The sequence below is a fragment of the Panthera uncia genome, assembly GCF_023721935.1.
Source record: "Panthera uncia isolate 11264 chromosome A1 unlocalized genomic scaffold, Puncia_PCG_1.0 HiC_scaffold_17, whole genome shotgun sequence".
In the NCBI taxonomy this organism is placed as follows: Eukaryota; Metazoa; Chordata; class Mammalia; order Carnivora; family Felidae; genus Panthera; species Panthera uncia.
In genome coordinates this window covers 94,969,518-94,995,711 of record NW_026057577.1, presented here as the reverse complement: position 1 = coordinate 94,995,711, position 26,194 = coordinate 94,969,518, and the positions used below count along the sequence as shown (strand labels likewise).

The window sequence follows — 26,194 nt, the reverse complement described above, 5'->3', positions numbered from 1 at the left end:
TTTTATTTCTATTTTCATGGGATATCTTTTACCATCCATTCAGTTTCAGTATGTATGTGACATTAGGTCTGACATGAGTCTCTTGTAGGCAGTATATAGATGGATCTTTTTGTCCATTCAGTTACCCTATGTCTTTTTTTACAAAATTTTTGATGTTTATTATTTATTTTTGAAAGGGAGAGAGACAGAGTGTGAGTAGGGGAGGGGCAGAAAGAGAGAGGTAGACACAGAATCAGAAGAATGCTCTAGGCTCTGAGCTGTCAGCACAGAGCCCGACGCAGGGCTTGAACTCACGAACTGCTAGATCATGACCTGAGATGAAGTCGGATACTTAATCCGACTGAGTCACCCAGTCTCCCCTACTTACCCGATGTCTTTTGACTGGACCTTTTTATTCCATTTACATTTAAAGTAAGTATTGGTAGATATTTACTTATTGCCATTTTGGTTTCTGGTTCTTTCTGTAATTCTCTGATCCTTTCTTCTCTTGCTCTCTTCCCTTGTGATCTGTTGACTTTCTCTAGTGTTATGCTTGGATTTCTTTCTTTTTGTTTTTTGTGCATCTATCTGAAGTTTTTGGTTTGGTTACTTTGAGGTTCATACATAACACCCCATGTGTATAGCAGTCTATTTTAAGTTGATGGTCACTTAACTTTGAACACATTCTAAATTATTTTTTCTTTGTCTCTGAAATTCTTCATCTCTCCTTCAATTCTGAATGATCACCTTACTATGTAGAATATTCTTCATTGTAGGTTTTTTTCATTTCAGCACTTTATTTATATATACATAATATGCCATTCCCTTTTGGCCTGAAAAATGTCTGCTGAAAACTCAGTTGATGGTCCTATGGGTATTCCCATGTATGTTACATTTCTTTTCTCTTGTTGCTTTTAAGATTCTCTATGTTTACTTTTTGACATTTTAATTACTGTGTCTTAGTAACCCTCTTTGGGTTTATCTTGTTGGGCTCTCTGTGCTTTCTGGATCTGGATGTCTGTTTCCTTCCCCAGGTTAGAGAAGTTTTTAGCTATTATTTCTTTAAATAAACTTCCTGCCCCTTTCTCTCTTTCTCTTCTAGGACATCTATAATGTGAATGTTAGTACACCTGATGTTTTGCTAAAGGGCTCTTAGCCTATCATCATTTTTAAAAAAATTCTAGGGGAGCCTGTGTAGCTCAGTTGGTTAAGCGTCCGACTTTGGCTCAGGTCATGATCTCACAGTTCATTGAGTTTAAACCTTGTGTCAGTTTCTATGCTGACAGCTCGGAGCCTGGAGCCTGCTTTGGATCCTGTGTCTCCCTTTCTGCCTCTCTCCCGCTCATGCTCTCTCTCCATCTCAAAAATAATCATTTAAAAAATTTTTAAATTTCCTTTTGCTGTTCAGCTTGGATGATTTCTACTACCTAATCTTCCAGAACACTGATCCATTCTTCTCATTCTCTAATCTGTTTATTCCCTCTAGGGTATTTTTCATTTCCATTATTGTATTCTTCAGCTTGGTTTTTATATTTTCTATCTCTTTGTTGAAGTTCTGAGTTTTATTCTTCAAATTCACTGACCATCTTTATGACCACCACTATGAACTCTCAGATGGGTAGATTATTTCCATTGTTTCTTTTTCAAAGATTTTGTCTTATTTCATTTAGAATATACTCCTTTGTCTCCTCATTTTGTCTGATTCTGTGTTTCTATGTATTAGTAGGTCAACTTCATCTCCTGAAGGTAGTGGTCTTATGTGTAGGCCTTTGGTTCCCAGAAGTACAATTTCTGGTTACCAGAACCAGGTGCTCCTGCGGTGTCCCCTGTGTGGGCTTTGTGTACCCTCCTGTTATGATTGGGAGGTGACTGCTGTGGGGCTGCTGGCTGAGGGGACTAGCAACGACTGTTATATGCATGTTGGTGGGCAGGTTGGTTGTCTCCCTTCCTCCTGAGGACAGGAGTTGCTTTGGAGGGCTGCTGATTCCAAAGAAGTCTGCCTATTAGGTGTAGTATGGCAGGAACTGCTTTGGAAGGACACCTGTCTGGGTTGGTTCATTGGGTGTGGTAGGTCCACAAGGGACACCAGGCTGAGTGGTACTAGCAATGTAGCTAGCTGGAGAGTGTCAGAACTGTTGCCCACCAGCATAGATCCAGCTGGACTGAAAAAGGTCAAGAAAAATGGTGCCCAACAGCACTTCTATTCCCAGAGTTCTTACAAATCCCTGCCCTTCTGGCATATACCTTAAAATTAGTCAATAGCTCTCCTACACTCATGGCCCAGGTGCTTTTCAAACTGCTGTCTCTGTTCTATGCCTCAGAGTGAATGAGATTGTGTATGGGACCTTTAAAAGCAGGATTTTGGTAACCTTATATAGCCCTGGGCTCTCCTGTAGTTAAACCCAACTGATTTTCAAAGCCCCTGGAGCTAAGCCCTGCCAATTTTCAAAATCAGGTCTTCCCAGTGTAGATCTCCAGAGCAGCGGATCCCCAATTTGGGGCTTGAACCCCTCACTCCTGAGGAAGGACCCCTGAACCTATGGTATTCATTTATGGGTTGCTGCCAGGCACTTCCCCAACTTTTTTGGCTTTTGGCCGTCTTGTGTTTAGTGAGACTGTGTATGAACACCCCCCCCCCCCCCCCCCCCGCAAGAGAGGAATCTATTTCCTATAGCACTTTGGGATCCCTAGACATCAGCTCTTTTGCTTTTTAAGCCAGATGTTATGGGAGCTTGTCTCTCTGGTACAGATCCCAGAGGCTGGAGTACCTGATAGGGGGCACAAATCCTTCACGTCTAGAAGTATCTGTGGTGAGATCCTTCCCTATTGTGTTGCCGCATTGGGAATGGGTTTTTTTGTAAAATGGTGTCTTGACCTCTCTCACACTTTAGTCAACATTCTATTTTATAAAAAGCTTATGGATGTTTCTCCCTTTAAACCCAAATTACTTCTTCAATTGGCAAATTTAGTATAATTTTATTGTGTTTATGAAGATATTTACCTTTTCTGATTTTTCTTGTGTACTTATAGTTGTTCTAATTTTTCTATTTTGATTGTTCTATCTTACTTGGATGTTATCACCTAATTATTTTTAAATTTATTTGAGTAACATTCTGTTCCTATATGCTACCTGCCCAACAGGAAGAGGGTTAAAACAACAACAGTGGAATGGGCTGAGAAAAACTAGTTTAGTTTCGGTTCTGCTAATAATCAGCTGTGTGACCTGGCACAGTACAGTTGACTTTTCTGAGCTTTGTAATTCCCTGTAAAATCCTAGGTTTGATTCGGCAGTCCGTGAGCACCCAAACTTGACTGGTCACTGGCTACTGGTGTGTGAGAGATACCAGGGCACCTCTAATTTGAAGTTTACTCTTAGATGAAATCTTTAATTTTTTACCCAGTGTCATTAAGACTCTCATCTGTGAATAACTAACTGTACTTTCTAATGATGGGAAGAAGGTGGGGAAAAACTAACAATTACTTCTTACATGACAGATAAGACACTTTCTGTACAATCGTTTATTGAACGCCTTCTCTGTGCCAACTACTCAGGATAAAGGTAAGACTTTGCCAAGTCTTTGTTCTCAGAGTTTACATTCTACTATAGGTAATTTCAGCTACAACTTTAATCAGTGAAAACGTGGGAGTACAATATATAAAATGAAATAATAAAAACATACACATAGGAAACAACTTAGAGAATTTATTTGGAAAGTAGGAAATAAAAAGTATGATTTTAACATTTATTTAGAATATGAAGAAAACTAGAAAAAGTTAAACTACAGAAAAGAAGGCAGAAAGTACTGAAGTTGGCCTAATTGCCAGCCAATATAAACAAGCAAAACCTAAGCTTCCTTCATGCAAATAAGGATTAAGGAGAAGAGTACAAGAATGTTTATAGAACAGGCCACAACAAATATTTTAAAATTTACATAAGAAAATGTACATAAATGAAAAAATAAATTAGACGATTTACAAGCAATGTTTTATAGGTTACAATAGGCTATAACTTAGTTTATTATGAATAAAATTTGTAGCACATCATACATTTTTACATCACAGATTCATTGTTAGAAGAATTCCAACATGACAAAGCTCAGACCTGACAAGAACGATGTGACAGAATAAGGCAACTTAAACTGAAATGGCTTGTGTAAGTAAAATTCAAACATACAAACATCTAGATAGGATTTGGTCAATCACTGGGCAGAAGTAAGACAAGTGCCATTCAACTTATTTAAAAAGCTGAACTCTCAATGTAGTTCAAATAAAAAGCTCAAATAAAGACATGATAAAACTGTCTTAATATGACTTATATCCTAATTCCATTAATTATATTTGGGATCAAGAGACTAAGATATTGATGTTAGATGTATAAAGTTACCCTTTGCTTCTAAATGTTGTAAACTAAAAAGGGCCCCTCAGGAAAAAAGTGGTAAATTTCAAAATGGCTTGGTTATCTGTAATCACTACTGACTGTGATAGGTATGATGTCCATGATTCAGAGATACAATGTAAAGCCAAAATTATCTCAAACTATTTGCATTACTTATATATGCTTTACAAATTATGTAAAAGTTGAAATGTTCTTTGAAAGCTATTGAAACTGTAAGTACTGCAACGAATGAAAGATGTTAAGAAATAGCAAAAAAACCAAAAAACCAAAAAAACAAAAAAAACCCCCAAAACAAAACCAGCAATATCTCAGAATTGAAATTTAGTTGCATATTTTATATAATTCAAAACCTTGAATTTTAACTTCTTTCACTCCTTTGAAAAATACATTCCACCTTAGTTCTTTTAAACACAGAATTAGTGGCTGCTGCAGCAAAATGACTAACAATACAAAAGAAAAATAATCTCTTCACTATACAAAAAGCCAGAATGTAAAGATTTCTAGATTTTTTTTTAAGGGGGGGAAAATTCCCCTCAAACACATCATTCAGCACGAACTCATGTACTTGAAGTCCCAGATCAACTCACTGCTACATTATTTTGTCACACACATGTACAATTTGATTATCCTCAGATAATTCTAAGGATAAAAGTGTTTTAGGCCTTCATCATATTGGATGTAGATGACTAGAATACATGACATTTCAACTCACCTGGAGGTAATTGAAACTGTTTTATACATTTTGCTACAAACTGTGTTTGACAAAAGCAGTAAGTAATTCTTGGAGGGGTTAATCTCACATCTGTTCCCACTCACAATGACCAGAAAGAAAGAACTTGAAGACAATAGCCACCAAAGAATCTCAACTATATCTAATATTCATACATTCATGAATTTAGTGGGATGTTTCTTTTTGTACAACGGAAAAGTTCTAATAATGTCCACATAATTTTAGAGTTAACTCAATAAAAATTTCTGATACTTCCACAGATTAAAGCACACACATACACAGTTTTAATATACAGATATAAAACCTCTTATATTACTTTAAGATAGATATACTTGGCCATTACAGGCAATAACATAACATTATGAGAGAAACCTAATATCATTCTATTGGTTTGGTGAGAATCCAGAATCTAGTACCTATCAACATATACAAATCAAATTAACTCCAAAACATTGACACCAAATATCTAAACATAATGAGTTTAGTCTCCAAATGCTGCCATGAATGGAGCAACCAACTGTCTTTCAGGATCTTGATGATAACAGTGTCCTTTCCCATTGTAACAAATCAATTTCCTCATTTTACAATGAAAGAAAATAATATTCAAAGAATTTAGAAGAGTGGCTGGCACTATTTCCAATGTAATACCAAATCGTGATCCCCACATCCACTGAATACACAAGAGATAACACAAGCAATAGAGACTGCTTTTAGAAGACATCTGAACTTTTTAGAAGTGGAAATTACTCAGAACTTAGATATGGTCAAAAAGCTGGGGTAATTTACTTTTCAAGCCACCATTATTTTTATCAGGCTATTAAAAATACCTTAAAGGAAGAAAAAAATTACTTCTTTTGGTCTTTGCTGATTATTACTAGGCTCAGTAGAAAATATAAGACAACTACTGTCTCAGATATTGAAAATAGGCAGTAATACAGATAAAGCACATTATTTTCTGAGGTTATCTGACAATATAAACAAAGTTGGCTGAATTCCTTCAGTATTAGAATAAAACACACTAAAATAAACTTACTAGGAAAACAGGACATCAATGATATTTCTTGGCAAATCATCTTAAATAAGGTCAAAGAGTATTACAAAAAGGCAATATATTTCTAATATTTTGTTTATACATACCACAAACCAGTAAGTTAAATGCAAAATAATGCACACTCATTTTTTCTGGTGATTATCCTTTAACAGTTTTTACATGGCTTTAAATAAGAAAGGATTTCTAAACTACATTCTCAAATGCAATAGACTAAAAAGCATAAAGTGCTCAACAGAAAAAAAAAAAGATACACCAAACAAAATATAAAATTTTTGCATATAACAAGCAAAGTGGTTATAAAGGATATCTGGGAACTATTACCTTGCTAATAAGCTTTCCACCCAAGAATGCAACCTTAGAAATCAAGGCAAGACCGCTCTCAAAGGTAAGAGTCCCGTAGGACATAGAGGAAAACCTTTCCCTTCAGCTGCATCATTTTTCTTATAGAAACGGACTTTCAGGAACTGGTACTTAGAATACAGTAATCACATTTGCATGTAAAAGTAAAAACTCAGGAATTTTACAGAGTCTAATATTTGGCAAAGGAATCTGAACCTTTTGAAAGACTATCAATTGCCGTGTATATGTTATTGGCAATGGCCACTTATTTAAACTAAGAGCCCACCTATTTAAATTAGAGCAGCCGAACAAGGAATAAATACCCCTGTTGACAGTCAAGCAAGTCTAATACTAGTTCTATGGAGAAACTGGTTATAGAACTGAAGGCCATTAGTTCTAAGAGTCTCTAGTTAAAAGGCAATCTTTTTTGGGGGGAGAAGGGGGTTGGTGGTGGAAAGTTCTAGACCTTGTGTTCTTTACCAAGCCCCCAAACAAACTGATAGTGCTCTTTGCATCTGAAAATATTATCAGTTTTTAAGAATGAAAATTAAATCCAAAAGTTATAAAGAAAATTCTCTCATGTATATACAACTCAATGAAAAATTAAAAGGGTCTCTTTTTTGTCCTTTAAAATTGTCTTCTCTAAATTCAAGTAGATGAGGTTGGGGGTGGGAAGGGGATTTAAGTCACTGGAATCCTCAAATTTGCTTCAGTGAAGGAAATAGACATTTTGGAGACTGTTGAGACCAGTCAGGATGGGTCTTGAGCAACTTTATCCAGTGTATCACTGGAAAAATGATACACAGTATGATGAAATGGCAGGATCCAATGTAAGCTATTTTTTGGAACAGTCAGAAATACAGCTTGTCTTTGTAAAATAAACTAGCCCAAACAAGGTACTTCTTAATCTGTATTTTTTTAAAAAGTTCCATATTTTTCCCATAAAAAATAACATTTCCCATATCCCCTTCTCAAGTATTCTTTTAAAAGCCCTTATCCATAAAATTTTCATGGATACTTGATAGTGGTCATTTTTAAGAGCTGGTTCTGGAACTGAACTGTCTAGTACAGTAGCTACTACTCAAATGTGGCTACTGAGAACCTGGAATGTGGTTAGCCTAAATTGACATGTGCTATTAAGTGTAAATACACACTGGTTTTGAAGGCAAAGTAAAAAAAAAAAAAAGAAAGAAAAGAAAAGGTACAGTATCTCCTAAATAACATTTTATATTGATTATACGTTGAAATAGTAACATACCAGATATACTGGGTCAAGAAGAAATATATAATCAAAATGATTTTCACCGGTTTCTTTTTACTTTTTAAATATGCCTGCTAGAAAATATAAAATTACATACTGCTCACACTTTATGTTCTTAAACAGTATAGCCTAGTAGAAATAGAGCTCTGAGGCATTATGCTGTTTGGGCTTAGAACCAAACCTATTTACCACTGTATGCTTACAAAGAATTTCATGAGATTATGTTTAAAAAAACAATCTTGGCAGTCTTGATCACAACTCTGTGTTCATTCTTATTACTCAAGTAATTCTTGACTGTACATGAGAATGGCCAAGAGCAACAGTGCTGAAATGGTTGTTCACTTTATATGCATTTTAATAGGAAATTTCAGTTTCAAAGGACACAAAGTATGAACCACATTCTCAGATTAACCAGAACATTGATCAAATTAACTTACATGGACCCTGACCATTCCATTTTCTTTTCTTTCTTTTTTAAGTTTTTATTTATTTCGAGAGAGAGAGAGAGAGAATGTGAGTGGTGGAGAGGCAGAGAGAAAATCCCAAGCAGGCTCTATGCTAGCAGTGCATAGCCTGACACAGGGTTCAAAATTACAAACTGTGAGAACATGACCTGAGCTGAAACCAAGAGTCAGACACTCAATCGACTAAGCCAGCAAGGCGCCCCTCCATTTCTTTCTTAAACACAGTCCTAAATCTACAGCTGGTAAGGTAGTTTGCCACAAGATACAACGTGAAATTATCATTTAAAAATAAAAACTTTTTGTACAAATGTCCAAATCACAAAATTTTAAAATAAACTGAACATGTAGCTTTTTGTAGTGACAGAAACATCTAACCACAACAACGGAAACAGTAAAGTCACAGATGTTTAGTCACTGTCGGGTTTCAGAGTGGCTTACTGACCGAACATGAATGCCAAGTTCCAAATATTCTAAATCCAAAACATTACCTTGCATGCTTTTTCCTCTAAGTATTCACTCCTATTGTTCATATGTTCATCTCTTTAGATAAATAAAACTGAATTTTAAATATTTGAGCACAAAATTTGAAAACTATAAGGAGGAATGTCCAGCACCTCTACTGCAAATTGTTCTTTATGGAGCAAAAAATTATGTTCTATAAAAACATACTAATACTTCTTTCTTCCTGTAATATACACAATTTTTAAACTCTTCCAAGTACATCCAGATTTACTGGTAATTTAAGGAGGTGAATATTTTCTCCAAGTCTACTTTGTAAACCATTAAGTAATGGTCTTGAATATTTGCTGAACTACAGGACCTCCAAAATGTTGCTGCCAAAGTAAAAATCTGAAAAGATTTGTAACATTATAAAAAATGACTTCAACAAAGAGAACAAATTCCAAGGCAAAAGGACTTACAAATTTTGAAACTATAATGCCTCTATTACCAAAATGGTAAAACACTGATCTTTTTAGAATTCTGTAATACTGCCTCAGACTCCTACAGCTTCAAAACCATTCATATTTCAGATTTCCATCACATCTGTTTAGAATAAATATGATTTGGTTGCTGTTCATAATAGATTAAAGTCTGTAGTTTTGATGGTCAGACCTAATTAAACAGAAATGACTCAGTTTGGGCCCAAGATAAATGTGGTACAGAAAGATCACAGACTTTTATCAATGCACGCAAAACATATTCTACTAGAAGAGTCCTGGGACTTCATTAAATGGACTTTCAAATAAGTAATTGAGCCTCCAATTAAAAAATATGAAACATTTTTAAATAATTTTCTAGGATTCATTTTAAAATTCAGGCTAATATTTAACAATAGTATTTTAATTAAATTATACCATTTGAAAAAGCTTGTATGTCTGGGAAAAGATCACATAAACGTGCTTTTTTGGCCGGGGGAAATGCTGACAAAACTACAATAATGAAAAATTAATATTGCCTTAACATTTCTAAAATCACATAAAAATGATCATCTTTGATAGCCATTTCAATAAGTTTGATACAGAGTATGTTACTGTCCACTTACTAGTAACCAAAACACATAGAACACACTTATTCAGATTCAATTATTTTCAGGAGCTAAACATTTCTGAGACTTTAAGATTTGTGTTTGAGCATACAGTACTGCAATGTTGGCTACATAAAATAAATAGAAAATCTTCTCAGAGGAAGCTCAAGAATCAGAGGCTGTATTGCATTTAAGGATTTAACACTGGTTATATACAGAAGGGAAAGCATTTCAATTAGAAATACTTCACATGTTACCAAGCTCTCTTTTAATATGGCAACTTTCAGCAGCTTACCATTCTGACATTTAAAAATCAACAGCAGTAGTGCTACTCTGTTATCCTTTGGTTCCCAGTAATGATGCCTCTGGTTTTCAGTTCCTCTTGGATGACATTTATTAGCAGAGAGAAACCGGATGCTTTTTAGCTGAAATTTGGCAGCCCAAGAAGTGCACCAACTGCTCCAAAGTATCCCTGTATAATTTAAACACAATTATTAATGCAGTCTAGCTTTTAAATTAGCATACAATATTCATTATTAGGAACAGATATTATAATCTATTTAAGAACATCTATTTGGAAATCTACCAATCTGTGTTATCAGTTAATATCTGAAAATATGAAATACGTGCTTTTGAGAGAGCGAGAGCGAGCGCGCACGGGGAAAGAACAGAGACAGAGAATTTTAAGCAGGCTCCATGCCCCCAACTGGGGCTTGATCTCATGACGGTGAGATCATGATCTGAGCCATAATCAAGAGGCAGATGCTTAACCAACTGAGCCACCCAGGTACCCCTGAAATACCTATTTTTAAAGTATTGCTCTTAGACATTAAAAAGCTTCTAAGGTTATTGCTGCAACTCTGTACCCCTCTTGCCCCTTTTCCTCAAACACAATTCCTTTTGTTCATGTGTCATCCTCACAGCATACAGCATGCCATGCAGAGCCTGCACAGCAGGACACCATTCTCAACTACAGGGTGAGAGTAGGGACAATGAAACAGACACTTATAAGGGAAAACTCTGAATATGTGTTATTAAAATTATTAATATGTCCACTTGACCAGAAACAAAATAATTCAAGGTTAATTTACTTAACCCAAAATATTACATGAACTGATATTTTCAGATCAGAATAAATGGATGTAGTGAAAGAATAGGAAAAAAATCTTGAATAAACTCCAAAATTTTAACAGTGGTCACCTCTGGAGGTGGAAGTGAGGTTGTGATGGGAGGATTAAGAATTTTAAAAATTTTCACTGCTAAATTATATATTTTTGTGTTGTTCACATTTAATATTATTTCAAGGGAGGAAAAAAAAACAAAAAACAATTTAACAAAACAAATCCACTAAGTACACAAGCAATCCCAATATTTAAGGAGTTAATAAGATCTAATACTGCTCTCTCTTGGTCAGAAGAAGTGGGAAACTCCCTCTTAATGGGGCGCCTGCATTAATGGGCCATGTAACCTTTATGGGGGTTATAGTAACCCCTATCTCCCCAATTCAAACTGAAGTGTGGGACTCAATATAGTATTTAGTAAATCGCAGTTTTATACTTCTAAGTACACAGCAAGAAGCAATATAAAACTTGCATATAAAAAAGCATACTATTAAAATTCACAAAACATAATTTTCCTATCATACCTCATGTTCTAGAAACAATGCTTTCAGTTGACCTTTTGACCAATAATCCAGTGCATATGCCAAAAGTTTCATTGAGAGAGTATTGACACGTAAAAAGTTTCCAACAAAGACAACTCTGTTTATTTTCTAAAAGAAAAGAACAAATAAAATGACCTGAAATAAGAGCTATCAAGTACATTTTATAATACAGTAGGGTTTAGAAAATCTCCACTTAAAAATATAATTAGCCACTACCTTTTTTTAGTGTCTATTACATTCCTGGTACATATACCTCCATAATCCTGAATATATAAAATTTAGTTCAGGATATATCACTACACATTTGTCACAATCCATAGAATATATACCAAGATGTAAACTATGGGCTTTGGGTGATAGTGGAGTTCAAGAGTATATGTGGGAACTCTGTATTTTCCACTCAATTTTGTTGTGAACTTAAAACTTGTCTAAAAAATACAATCTATTTTAAAAAAGAAAAGTTCTCGAAAGACCTAGTAAATGATTTTAGATGAGACTTGTTTTTGAAAATGGCCAATAAATAACCTATTAAGAAAGTAATTTGGAGAAATATTATTGAGATTAAAGGAGAGAAACCAAGGAAGAGTATTTTAAATGTGTTTAGAATTAAAACACTGTAAACTTGAGGCTTCCAGCATCTCCGGCCCTGCCTAACCCATCAAGTTACTCTCTGCTAAGATGCAACTCACTAATTTAGTTCCCTAGATACCTTGAAGGAAATCTTAGATGGAGGAACTAGTGTTTCAATCTCCAAAATGCTTTTCTATTCTCACAATATATTGACTTCTGAGTATACATTTTTGCACACTGAGTTTGGATAGTGTAAGCTATGGCCTTAATTACTATTAAGTGGCCAGTGAAAATCTAGATAGATCTACAGGGCTAAGAAAAAAGGTCCCAGAATATTGTCTGCCCCCAAAAGTGAAATATTCCCCAAACCTGGGTTAAAACACCTGTTAGTGGCTCTTTCCACCAACTTACTAAACTGTTATTGAGACACTTAGAACTCTGGATTTTAACACAGAATAATATGCATGATTATCTTACCTCCTCTAAATATTTATCCAAGGGTCACATTTTCAATAAAGCCTTCCTTTAACAAGCAAACTACGCAGCAATCTGTCTTCTGCCATTCTCTTTATCTTGTTTGGTTTTCTTTTTGTAAAAAGTAGCATTTATTACCTAACATATACTAAAAAATTTACTCTATCACTAGAATAGATGGAAGCTCCACAAAGTCAGGGGTCTTTGTTTTTTTCACTAATATATCCCTAGTGCCTAGAAAAATACCTGGTACAAGGTACTCCACAATGAATAAATGAATGAACAAATGAAGGATTCCCTCAGAAAGCAAAATTTCCAATTCATTTAAAGTATTTGATTATTTACAAAAATTAAATGGGCAAATACATCTATTACATGAAGGCAGAACTGTGTATTTACTCTCCTTCATATAAAAATAACCCAATAGTGAGGCAAATCTACGAGGTAAATCTATGCTTTTCATAAGTATGTATCATTCAAATTGCATGTGAAGAACAAGTCTCAATGCCTTCATAGCCCTGTACAATGCTGCTTGATCCATATGCAACAAGGCAGCACTGTAAAGAAGCCAAAGGCAATAAGAAAACTTCCAAGCACTTTGCTAATCAAATGCAACATTAACAGCAAAAAAAAAAAACCAACCAAAAAAACCCAAAAAACAAAACCAAACCCTCTTTCAGTAGTTACCTCAAAAATGTCCTATGTTTGAAAAAAGAATTTTCTATCTTCAAGAGATTTAGGTGGTATATTTGTGGAAAAGCTTCTAGACAAATTTGAAATATAAATATCTATTTGTCCTCCTTCCAATTTGAATTATCTGCTATTTTCTTTACAAATAACAATAAGTGGGTACACATGATATTTAGCTAATGAGCCTTGGGATTTAACAGAGATGAGTAACCTCAATCCTAGAGACCTCCTTAAGGAACATAAAGAAGCCCTGCTGTACATAAATAAAATTTCAATCCACATTTTCCATACAATTTTTTTACCTCATTAACAGCACACATTCGTGCCACAGACCCAATGTTATTGGTGATAGTAACTAAAGTTGCTCTTGCTAGATCTTCTTTACTAACAGATTCTCGCTTCTCCTTATAAATCATATTCCCAAAACTGCAAAGAAATGAAAGACAAAATCAGTTCTGCTGATAATCAACATTTTTGGGAATTTATCTTACAGATAAATGTGGTATGTACAAAATAATGCATGTTAACAAGGTTACTGACTGACCCATGAACTATACACAGCAAAATACTGGAAACCACCAAAACATCCAACAAACTTTGATAAACCCACACAATAAAATACCAAGAAGCTGTTAATAAGGGGGGGGAGAGGGAGAGGAAAAGGGAAGGGGGAGAAAAGGTGAGAAAGAGAGAGAAATGAAGGTAGGGTGGGAGGCCAGCAGATAGACTAGGATATCTTGCCTACTGAAGAGTATATACAGTATGCTGTATAGTAGTATACAAATATTACCTTTTGAAAGTTACCTTCTAAATAAGGGGAGGATAAGGATATGTATTTACATTTGCATCAAGAAAAACTGAAAGGATGCACAAGAATAAAAATGGTTTCCTATAAGGTATATACCTGGGAGACTTCTTAATGTGTATCTAATTTTTAAACTACATGAATGTTCAAAACTTGGAACCTAAACTGGGTTAAGAGTAAGTAAGCCTCCTTACAACTTCCTAATATATATTGCTTTCTAAAAACTAAATAAGCAACTTTCATTACAACATAAATATTAAAGTTACCTAGATGCTACCGCCCAACCTGGCAGACGAAATCTTTCATAATCTCCTCCATAAATATCACGGACCAGCTTGTCGGCTTGGGTGCTGTCACCTTTGGATGCCATTTCAAGAGCCTCTTCAAAACTTTCACAGCCAGTCAACAGACAGCATAAACCCAGAAAGGTACCTCCACCAAGGCTAAAGAAAATAAAACTGGGTAAGTTACATTTACACACTGTATTCTTCTTCCAGAGTAAAAATAAGAGTATTCATATATTCAACAAACACGAAGAAAGAACATATTGCTAATGCCAAGTGCTGAAATATCAACATAATGAAGGTAAGAAAAATGCCTAGCAAAACTAAATTTGTCAGATGAAATAAACCACAGGGAAAGATAATCACTTGGTGGAAGCATCATGAGGATGGAAGAGATATTTTATATCTTCTATCATCTTTACCAATTCCTTACACTTTGTAATTGCCAAAAAATAAATGCTTTTATGTGTGTGAAAAAGCAGTTTAAATGTTAAAAATTGCTATATGAATTAAAAGGAGAAAATTTGTAACTCTAAATGGTTTCCAGGAAATGATTTAATGAAAGATCTATTTACTTGGTCTGACAAGGCTGAAATCAATTCACTGTGATACATAAGCATTTAACGTGACCCAGAAATGAATATGGTGAGAAAATTTTTGTCAGTCTGGTCAATATGTTAATGCCAGAAATTTACTTGGTTCTGTTATTCTTTTAGATATGCTGATAAAATGAAATGTCTCTCTAACCCCTAAAATCAAAACCTTTGTTCCTCAGTTTCACCTCAATTTCTAACAGACTCTATTCCTGGTCACTGCTGGAATTTAGTTAACCAGACTTAATTTCTTTTAGAATTGACTGCAGTAGGTAATACTTCCCTGTAATTCTCTGGCATAGAGCATCACAATAGAGGTAGATTTTTAGCTACCATAGAGATAAAATACTAATTTAAGGATCACTTAGGGGCGCCTGGCTGGCTCAGTCAGTAGAACATGTGACCCTCAGAGTTGTGAGTCTGAGCTCCATGAGGGGGGCAGTTTAGTTAAAATGAACAAAAATATTAAATATCACTTTAATAAGAGCACTACTTTAAAATGGAAATAAGTATTTTTCATAAACCCCAAAATCTTTCTTCCTCAAGTATATATCAGAATCGTAAGGACAATTTAAAAATTTCATTTCACAATACTTCAGGCATTATAGAAAACACTATGGGATATTTGGAACATTAATGTTATTCCATAAAGAGCTTATGTTCAATTCATCCTATAAGAATTATCATAATGTTGTCTAACACAACACTTAAATATGAATCTAATCCAATCAGCATGCAAGCTAACCAGTGTCAAGCATTAGGCTTAAATATATCTATAAAATAGTGAAAGGAGAGAAGAATGCTTTGGAAAATAAAAAAGTCACTGGAATCATTCCAGATAAAAATTCCCTCTTACAATTGTGGAAAGTTTAGTGCCAACTGTTGCTAAGCAAATATAAATAATGATTTCAGTTTGAGTCTTTACACACATACCTTATGAAACAAAATTATCTGTAACACTTTAACTTCTACTTACACATCTACCTTTTTTTTCTATTGCATAAATACATGTTAAAGGCTGGCATTAATATGAGTTCACAACTTCTGTGTATAAAACAACATGAATGCTGCAATAAGAACAAAAAGGTTACTACCTTGTCCCGGTTACTCGTTTATAGTTGTCTTTGGAATGGACTGCTAAAATACTGACTCCTGAACCAATGTTCACTATCAGCAGTGGATAGGGATCATCCAAGTTAAAAGGCATCTTTTGGCATCGCTCAGGTTCTGAGGCATTAGCAAAATAATAGCACTCTGCTTGTCCATTGAAACTGACAGAATCTATATACAGCAAGCCCTTTACAAGGCAGTCAAGTTCATCCAGTTTGTGCAGGTGGAGGTTTCCAATCTGTAAAAAACAAAAACAAAAACCACACAAAAACACCAAAAAAGTTGTACAAAGTGAACAAGGGACAGTATTAAAAATATTTGACTCAAATGCACTGTATAATTTTCACATACTTTATAAAACTTCAAAATCATCTATACATTTCCACTTGTTTTGTGTCAATATCTCTTAGTCCTATGATTCTTGGTGATGGTGGTATTACCTCTGGAGGTATTTGTGGGGATTATTTCAGTTTTCACAAAGAGAGGAGAAAAGAACCAAACTAACATTTAATGGGCAGGGACTTGTGATGTCAGATGAGTGGGGCAGTTGTGCAAATGAGTGGGGCACAACTCCAGTGAGTGGGGCAGTTGTGCAAAACAAAGAAATATCCCATTCCTGCTCTTTCACTGTTCTGACAGACATTTTTGTAGGTAGCAGTAGGAAAATTTGTTTATAATTATCCATGCCTGTGTAAACATAAAGTATTCTTTATATGGTTTTAATATATATACACTAAATTTGCTAGGAATGCAACCATTATATAAACTGAGGGAATACTGGACTTCCATATCAATCTGTTACCATTTGTGGCTTTAGAATTTACGGTGAATTTATATCTAAGTGCCAGCATCTAACTATTTCATTATGCCCCTTTTATGTGATCCTACTAGAGAAATCTACCAATATATAAATAACTTCATTTCCTGTCTCTATATTATACTTTGAGTACTAGTTTGAAATTATTTAACTCATTTCAGGTTAGTAAAGAATGTTATAAAGTATTTGTAATAAAATCTCAGCTTAGAGATCACTTCCTCTGGGAAGCTTTCGTTCTCCAGAACTTGTTAGGTACCACACTACTCTGGTGTTCCCGTGGCACTGTTTTTCACAGCAATAGCATTAATTATCAGACACGGTACTTTTACTTTTAAATCATTTGTGTGGTCTAGACTACTACATTCTTTCGGGGCTAAGACTGTGTCTTATTTCCAGCTGAGCTGTGTCTAGCATAATAAATGACATATACTACATGCTCAATTATTAGCTTAATAAATGATGGAGCATCAACAGGAAAGTTATTACAGAACTTCATCACTAGAAAATATTGATAGTGGCCAGGTGAAATGAAAGCTGGCATCAAGGACACTGCTTTTGGTAAGAATACTAAACATCAAATATCTCATGTCCAAGCAAACTGGTCTCAAATTCATGAAATTTATGTTCAAATTATTCAATAAATTGAAAACAAATCAGTATTATCCATCAAAATAAAAGAATTAAAAAAAATTTAGATTTTTAAACTATCCCAAAGTTTAAGGGGCTTATGTTATATGAGCCATGTAAGTGATCACTTATGTTCTATTAAGATTTTCCCTATATAAATTTAAGAAATTAAACGGTCCACTTGCATATTTTCACAGAAAACAAATTTCAGTAGCCCCAAATGCCAACTTTCTAATCTTTACTCTAATGGAAAGAACTAGAAGCTTGGCAAACCCCCACTAGCACATAAATCAATGCTTACATTTGCCATTTCCAAATGGCACTCTTTGAGACAAGACCATGGTAATGTTGACAGATAAAATCAGGAAAAGGAGGTAATAGGGACTTTCATTCAGATGTCTACTAGTCAAAAGACACTGGCTTCAGCTGTTTTTCTTTGGGGGAGGGGGATGGCCCTAGGAGAGAGGGCTATATGAGTAATAACAAAGAGCAATGCAAACACAGGACATTAATAGTGAAAATAATTCAAACCCCACTTATATCTGGCTTTGTACACTACCTAATTCACTGAAATTTCTTCTTATTGCAGCTTTGTAACAGTCCCTAAACCTAGCAGGTTTTACCAAACATTATGTACAATAAGGCCAAATCTGGGTGATTTTTTACTCAGTCTATAAAGGTGTTTAAGTGCCCCAAAAGAAGGGTGCCTAGGTTGCTCAGTTGGTTAAATGTCTTACTCTTGATTTTGGCTCAGGTCATGGTCTCAAGGTTATGAGATGGAGCCCCATGTTGGGCTCTACATTGAGAGTGGAGCCTGCTTGAGACTGTCTCCCTCTGCCCCCTCCCACCCCACCCCCCACCGCCAAAAACATGTCCCAGATGAAAAGCTTGTCATGAATAGAAACTTCCTCTGTATCCAAGCAGGGGCAACTAATCTAAGAAACATGTAAGATGGAAGGAAACCTAGACTCATGTTTTAAAAATTAAAGAGAATGGGTATCAATGTTTGGCTTTAAGTAACAGATACCTACTGTGCGGAAATCTTCTTCAAACTTGTAAGCACCACCTCCTGTAGCACATAGCACCGTGTGTAATGTTGAGAAGTTTTTATCTCTTCCCATTTGGATAAAAGTAGGCAGGTCATGGGTTGGAAATCTGATAAAGTGCAAGTTCCCTCTTCGGCCAAAAAGTGTTAAATCCTTCAGTTCAAGGTGTACATCCCGAATACCAGTGGATCCATATGCTACATTAGAAGTCAAATATTTCCGGATACTTTTTAAGCTCTCAACCTCTTCTTGTTCTTCCTCTGCTGTGATATCAATAGGTTCAAAATAGGAGAGCTTTACTAGAGTCCCCCCAATGTCCATGCCAAACCATGGGAAAGCTGTGGATTAAAAAAAGTAATAACTTTATCTACACTGGTTTTAGAAACACAAATTAGTTAGAAACTAGTTAATTAGCCACAAATTTCGCTTACTCTGAATCATGCAGTCAGTAATATTTTGGGGGTAAGATGCATCTTCTATGTGCAACTCAACTTTTTCCATTTGAAGCATTACTTTGTGTATTTTCTAAAACTCTGTAACATAGGATGCTTAGAGCTGGTCCAGGGCCTTTTAATTCCTGGTCAGGTAGGCATTCCTTTTCATTTATTAAATACTTATCATATGCCGCAGGGGATCAGGAAAAATTTGGAACAATTCTGTTTTAATAAATAGGTCACCACCTAGGACTTGATGATGTTTCTAGTAACATTGTAACATAGTAAAATTGGCCTATAATTACTTCAAGTAACCCAAGGTAAAAGTACCTCCTTAAAAAGAAATCTTATTCTTTCTCATTAAGCATTAGGTTTCTTTGGTACATCTGGTTAATAAAATTAGCTGTTAATAATATTGAAGATAAGTCTACCTGGGGCATATGTGGGCAGCCAGTTCTATCATTTGGGTAGATAAGTTGGGACTTGGTGCTCTTTCACTAACTGGACTATATGACTTTAGAAGAGCCATTAACTTCTCTGAATCCAAGTTTCTTTAAGGTCTGTTTCTATTCTCTGGGATCTTAAACAAGATGATACTCAAAATAATTTAATACTTAAATACATACATTACAAAATGCCTCAGAATAAAATATATAACAGGTTTTTATGTAGAAGTTGTCAAAGACGACTAGTTCCCTCTAAAATTCTGTTTCTTAAATATTAGTGTTTTTGTTATGTGTGACTATTAGAAACCAGGAACATACAATTCAGCAAGATAGGATTCTATATATTTCTCCATTACAGAATTTTACATTTACTGAAATTAATATTAAATATGAGGAAGTGTAATTCTTTTCCTGGAGAAAGAGCTCACTTTTCTTTCTTTCCTTTTCTTTCTTTCTAGCCTGTTTTTGTATTGGAAACCCAAGTTGCAGATACAGGTCTATAATAAAGACAATCTTAAAATAGAAACTTCTTTAAAAAAATAGTAAAATGATATAAGACCATAATCTGGGTGGCAGTAAGACCCCAAAGAGGCATTATGCTTTTATGTCTATGTTTTTATAAATAACTAAGATGTAGTAAAAGAAACAGGCTAAAGTTTCTCAATTTTTCAATCCCTACTAGGAAGTAGCAATACTAACAGCTACAAAGGAGATATTCACAGCAACTGTTGGTCTTAAAAGAAAACAATACAGAGTAGCTTTACTGATCCAATAAATCAGAGATGCCTTCAAAATTTTCCCAAACTGTTGAACAGATATGCAGTTAGGACACTTTTCAATGTATATTAGATAAAACATAGGAATGCTTCTGATATTATATAACCAAAATGATTTATTTGATTGATACTTGATTCTAGATTTCATGGGGGTGGGTGTGCAAATCATTGCTGATATGTAAAGTATATTTTGGGATAGAAAAGTTTCTACAAGGTGAGTTTTATTGAGCTAAAAACTTTTATTTTCCAAAGTTCAAAATACTTTAAAAATTGTTTAAGTTTATAGTTTTTCTTTCTATGCCTTTGTCAGGTGTCAAAATATGCAAATAAAAATGTTACTTCCACGCAAACTATAACGCTGAAACATTACCAAGTTCAAAGTTCATTTTATTTTTATTTTTAGTCAGAAGTCCCTGCCTACTCCCAGGCTTATAAATAAGTGAACACTGCCATTCTTGAAAGAAAAAAAAAAACAAAACCAATTAACACTTATGTGAAGAACTTTTAATTCTTACATGAAACCATAATTTTTAAAAGAACCTTACTTACTGCCTAGGAAGATATCTGAAGTTTACAGATAAAAATACTGGGGAGGAAGAAACTTTCTACTTTTCTAAACCTGTGTGGTTAGCACTAAGGTTTTTGACCCCAAAGGGCAATGGCCAATTCCAAAACACGGAACTGTGGAGTAGGCAACAGAAAGGCTCACAGAATGAAATCCTGTTTGTGAATGAAACAGGATTGGGTGCAAGAAAGTGTTAACTAGTTCTTTCTCAGAGACAGAAAATGACTGTTTAGGTGTAATTATCATTAAAATGAAAAGAAAAACAAAAACCTTTCACTTCTTTTAAAAGGCTTTTCTTGATCTATTTGCATGAAACAACCAAACTTGTCCTATCTGAAAAGGAAAACTCCACACAGAAAGTAAAAAACATTTGCAAACAAAGCTGTTTTATTATTACAGTATACCAAATCCCTCATTTCTTTTAAATTACATTAATTGCTGAAGAATATAAAATATGTATGACCTAACAACCATCAACAACGACAAACTTATGAAACAGAGTACTACCATTCAATTTTATCTTTTTAAGTAGGCTTCAAGCCCAGCACGGAGCCGAGGGAGATCAAGACATGAGCTGAGGTCAAAAGTCAGAAGCTTAGCTAACTGAGCTTTCCAGGCACACCTACCATTCAATTTTAAATCTTTGTGTAGCCACTTTTGTACACTAAAGAAACAGAAGGTTCTTCCAAATACCTCAGATTAAGTTGGAAGAACTATGTAATTTCTTTAAGGGTTATTGCCTAGAGGTAGGCTTTTAAAATTATGAATGCAAAAAGCTCAAGATTCATCTCACATCTAGCCTAGGAGATGTCTGTTCTTAAAGGAAGGGTAACTAGATTGTAAATGATGAGTTTCTCACTCATCATCATGTGCAATCTAGATCATAACATGTTCCCTCTATTTCTTAGTAAATCTCATTTATGGTAATTCTCTTCTTAAAATCAGGAAGGTAGATACTGAAAGAGAACTCAGCCTTGCCACTGACAAAAAAAAAAAAAAACACAAAAACTGGTAACAGCCACCTTTGGTATTAGTGAGCCTTTCAACTCAGCAGAATTCTGGAATTCATTTCCTTATGTGGGCAGGTGGGGAGGACCACATTCAAAAAGTATGGAGAAGGCAATAAGAACACAGAAAACACAAGTTCTTCTTCTTCTTCTTTTTTTTTTAAGATTTTATTTTTTAAGTAATCTCTACACCTAACATGGGGTTGGAACTCACAACCCAGAGATCAAGAACTGCATGCTCTAACAACTGATCCAGCCAGGCGTGCACCACAGAAAACACAAATCCTTAATTATGACCCACTCCCTATCATTTAGTAAGTGGTCAAATAACCGATCTTTACATTGTTCAGTACATAAAAAAAAAAAAAAACAAAAAAAACCCCCATTTTCTCACTGACCAAAATAGGAGGGGAAAGGATCATGGAGCTCAAACTTTATTTGCAATGAAAGCATGAAGCAAATATAAGGTTATTAAGTACAACCACAGGTCCACTAATAGCTTATGAGGTAATAAAAACATCAGTTTTCTAAAAAGTCAGGCAAGTATCTATACCTATAGCTTTGCTGCTTTTAGCCAAGGGATAGGTTAAAAGTAGGTCACCAGTGCATGAGCAGCCTACTTACTGCATATAAGCTAAATATTTTTTTATTCTTTGAGAATTAAACTCTCCACTGCCAAGGTAAAAAAAGAAAATGAACCAAAACACACATTTAAAAAACAAAGCACACACTCCATAAATACAAATACGTACTTTGATGATGGCAAATATGCATTGCCTTCCCCAGACTTTCCTAGAATCTCCTGTGATTTACTTGGACTTCAAAAAAATAATAGTTCCTAGTCTATTTCTCAGCCGAGCCTAAAAGAGCTGCCATTAGTTCCCTGCAAGTAACAAAAATATCCAGGACTACCATAAGCATAAAGTGCTACCAAGAATTATCTTCCTTACCAGGGTGGATCATGAATGAAGAAACCTGCATGTCCAGTCACCTTTTGAAATGATTAAACAGCAGGAGATATCTAGCCACAGGGCAAACTGTTAATTTCTAATAAGTTGTGTTATGTGAGCTTGATGTCTTGCTAGGCATTGTAAAGGGGTGGGGGAGAAGCATTATCAAACCATTTAATTGCTATTGGCCCCATGCAGATTTCAGCCCAAAGGGATCCTATGCCAAATTAGGATTTAATTATTCTTTAGCAGAAAGAGAAACCAAATGATGAAAATGTTCAAGACATTATTTTAAGAAACAAAATTCTAAAATGGGCATGTGCACTGGTAAACTCCAAGTATGCTTCAACTTCTTGGATAAAAAAGACATTTTGCTCTTCCCAATAATCACTCCAAATAAAAATGCTGGTGTTTCAAAATAGACTAAGAAAATAATCACCTTCACACCTTCAGTGTCACAATTCCTTAGAAAAGCATCACGTAAGATTTTTTTTTCCTTTGGTAAATTAGGTACATCTAAGGGAATGTTAGAAACTATCATATTAAATTGTACCTTATTATCTACTGGAAGTGATAATTGTTAAACAATGATTCAATTTACAAACAGGCCAAACTACACATATATGCCATATACTTCTCTTTGGTCTTGACAAAAGCTTCAGGTTGGGTTAGCAAAGCAGAGATTCAAAAACCTTTATCTCATCAAATTAAAAAAATTTATCTTTTACTGTCCCCTTGTTAATCAGGCTTCATGTCACAAAGGTAAGCAAAACAAAGACTGAATATATCTTAAGATATCAGTCCAGGTCAGTCCAGGTAGAGAGGAACCCGTGATTGGCTTTTTAACATCTAATACTTAAGCAGTGTGAAAAACATAAGGCAAAGCAAGCCAACATTGTCATTTTTCAGGTTTTCATAGAAAACTAGAAAAATTTTCACTAGAAAAATTTGTCATGAGGTTCATGTTTGACTTCATCCTTCCCTTGGAGTTGAATTAACGCTAACCTTATACAACTAGAGGACGAAACTGATTCTTTTTCTCACTTTCTGGTTAAATACATGCATTTGGTTTCTAACCCTGTAATATATTAGTGTTGTATCTAAAAGCAATGTTTTCTAACCCTTAGGTGAATGTAAGAGTGTGAAGCTAAAGCCACTTGTTTAATGCTGCAATGCATGTAAAGAGTGCCTTACACATAGGAAGTGCTCACTTAGTTTATAATTATAAAAAAAAAAAACCCTATACAAGTACTCAAAAACAACACAAATACATCTTTCCCTAATCGGAGTGGTTTGAAACGTCAGAAATGACACTTTCTGGGTCTATATATTTATAGCTCATAATTGAAATACTTCCCCCACACAAAAACAAGATGTTCTTTACTTTCCCAGTGAAGAACTGAGGAAGCAGCAAAGTCACCTTTTACATATAAGAAACGGGAAATGTCACTTTAGACTTCTAAATCCGATTAACTGACTAGTGTTTCAGCATGACTCCTTCAACACTGTGCCCTAAGCAGTAATAAGCAACTTCTAAAAAACAGGTGCTCCTTTCTCAACTTAGTTTATTTTATAAACCTTTACGTATTATCTTTGCTGAAGCACCTTTGACAGAGGCAGCATTCATACCTGATTACAAGTGTGCCCAAATCTAACAAATCACATCAGCATCATGGCAAAAAGAAAATACCCTAAGAGTTAGAATATGAGCTTGTCAAAGTTCAACTCATTTTACCAAATGGAACTTCTAAGACAAGCAGGGAAAATGTGTTAAAGGAACATGTCCAAGTGTTCGACGTTACTGCATCTGTTCAAGGTTAGTTTAATTCAGCAAATGTAAAGAAAATTAAAACTGGTTCTCTATTAACTGTCATTTAAACCTTCCCATCACTATTCTATAGACCCCTTGAGTAAGTACTCTTTAAAGATCACAAGAAATCATCGTTAAAATACACATTTTCTTCAGCAGGCAGATAAAATCACCACGTCAGAAAGGTTTGTGTTTAAGTATTTAGACTAAACTATGCCCTATGGGTACAGAAAAAAGAACACTGGACTAGGAGTTCACTTAGGGCCCTGAGCCTCATTAGCAGAGTTGGTTGGCATAGCCTTGGAAAAGTTACTCTGGGGCTAAATAAATTCAATTTCCTCACCAGTAACATTAAGAATGAATTATCTCACGTTTAAATAACAATCCATAGTTTTCAGAGTGCTGCAGTAAGTTGCCTCTCCCTTGAGGTAACAAGAACCCTGATGGGCCAGAAGGGAAGGTGTCAGTGCTCCGTTTTATCACTTGAGACACTAAAAACTGTGAACTATCAACACAACTCTAAGAAATAAGCATGCATCCCCACATTCCTAGTTGCTCTGGGAGAATGTACTTAGTATGAAATCACAATGAATGACTAAATAAGCTATTTACAGGAGTAAAGGTTTTTAAAAGGCTAAAAATAAAAGGAAGCAAATGAAAGTTGATACGCTCGTTTAAAACATGGGAAAGAACGTTTCATTAAAAAGTTCGCACATATATACTGGCGTAGAAAAATCTGAGTATTCACCAAAATATTAATAGTGGTTAGCCCTGAGCGGCGGGAATACCTATGATTTTCATCCTTTTATGTCTTTTTCCAAGCAAACACGATCTAGCTGTTATTCTAAACAAAAACAAGCCAAAGCAATTACCCGCTGGTAGGTTACAGGCGTGTTTTAAAAAGGCTTTAATTGTAACAGCAGTGACAACTCCCAGGAACACACCAGGATTTCAAGGACACATGCTGGAAGCTCAGAAATCAGTAAAAAAAAAAAAAAAAAAAGGGGGGGGGCGGTAAATGCCCCTGCGCAAATGACACCCATTTTCAACCTCACTTCAGAGCCAGCTGGGGGAGCGGACTGATAGCTCCCGTCTGGTCTGGCAAAACCCGAATCAAAAATTCCCCCAAGTGCCTTCCAGATCTCGAGAAGGAAGTGGGAAGAAAGGGCCAGGAGGCGGCAGGCGTTCGTCACGCGCTCACAGGGGAATGAAGAGGGAGCCTCAACCCCGATGCTGAAATGGTCCTTCCGCCCCCCCATCCCGTGCCGGGCGCCTGCGAGGGCCGACGGGCCGGGAACAACGCCGCTCCGCTAAGGCGCTTCTACACGGGGCCCAAAGTGCTCTCCCAACCCGGGGGGCCCAAGACCCCATCTTACAGGGTTTCTTGGCATCCTTGATCTTCATGGCGTCTGCCTAAGGAACCAAAGGCAGCCTCGAGTCCGGAGCACGGGGGGTAGTGGAGTCGACTCCGGAGGTGTCTCGGCCGCGCGGGAAGGCCCGGCCGGTTCCTCCCCTCAGGCCGGGCGGGGCGGGCCTGGGGCGGGGCGGCGGCGCCTAAGGCGAGGCCCGGCCCAGGGGGCGGCCTCCCCACCCCCTCGAGGGTGTGCCGGGACCGAGCGAGCTGGGGAAGGCCTCCGGCCTCGCCGCTCCGGGGCCCCCCCGCAGCCGCTCCAAACAAAAGGCCCCGGTCCCCCGAGCCGCCGCCGCCGCCGCCGCACTGAGAAATAGCCCGCCCAGGCCGAGCACCCACGTGACGCCAGCCCCTCCTCTCTCCGCCGGCTG

The 26,194-nt window shown here is 35.9% G+C and overlaps 1 protein-coding gene across 2 annotated transcripts; it reads right to left on the bottom strand.

The window, feature by feature from the left end:
• Positions 1 to 3,662: 3,662 nt before the first annotated feature.
• Positions 3,663 to 26,115, bottom strand: PANK3 (pantothenate kinase 3). 2 transcript variants are annotated; one of them, XM_049647815.1, is made up of 7 exons: positions 25,789 to 26,115; positions 18,410 to 18,762; positions 15,919 to 16,172; positions 14,214 to 14,390; positions 13,445 to 13,568; positions 11,391 to 11,516; positions 3,663 to 10,217 (listed from the first exon to the last, which is right to left on the bottom strand). In XM_049647815.1, the coding sequence occupies exons 1-7, from the start codon at positions 25,814 to 25,816 to the stop codon at positions 10,167 to 10,169; spliced, it is 1,113 nt and encodes a 370-aa protein (XP_049503772.1). In that variant the 5' UTR covers positions 25,817 to 26,115; the 3' UTR covers positions 3,663 to 10,166. The 2 variants fall into 2 exon arrangements, with proteins under 2 accessions (XP_049503772.1, XP_049503773.1); XM_049647816.1 differs by lacking the exon at positions 25,789 to 26,115 and adding an exon at positions 18,856 to 20,343.
• Between the last annotated feature and the right edge of the window lie 79 nt (positions 26,116 to 26,194).

Coding starts and splice junctions, on each gene's coding strand:
- PANK3 (XM_049647816.1), bottom strand. CDS start 18,934: ATGCTTCAAATGGAAAAAGTTGAGTTGCACATAGAAGATGCATCTTAC. Junction 11,517..13,444: donor GAATGTGTGCTGTTAATGAG/GTAAAAAAATTG, acceptor CTTTTCTTTTAG/AAAATAAACAGAGTTGTCTT. Junction 10,218..11,390: donor CATTGTTTCTAGAACATGAG/GTATGATAGGAA, acceptor TAAATTATACAG/GGATACTTTGGAGCAGTTGG.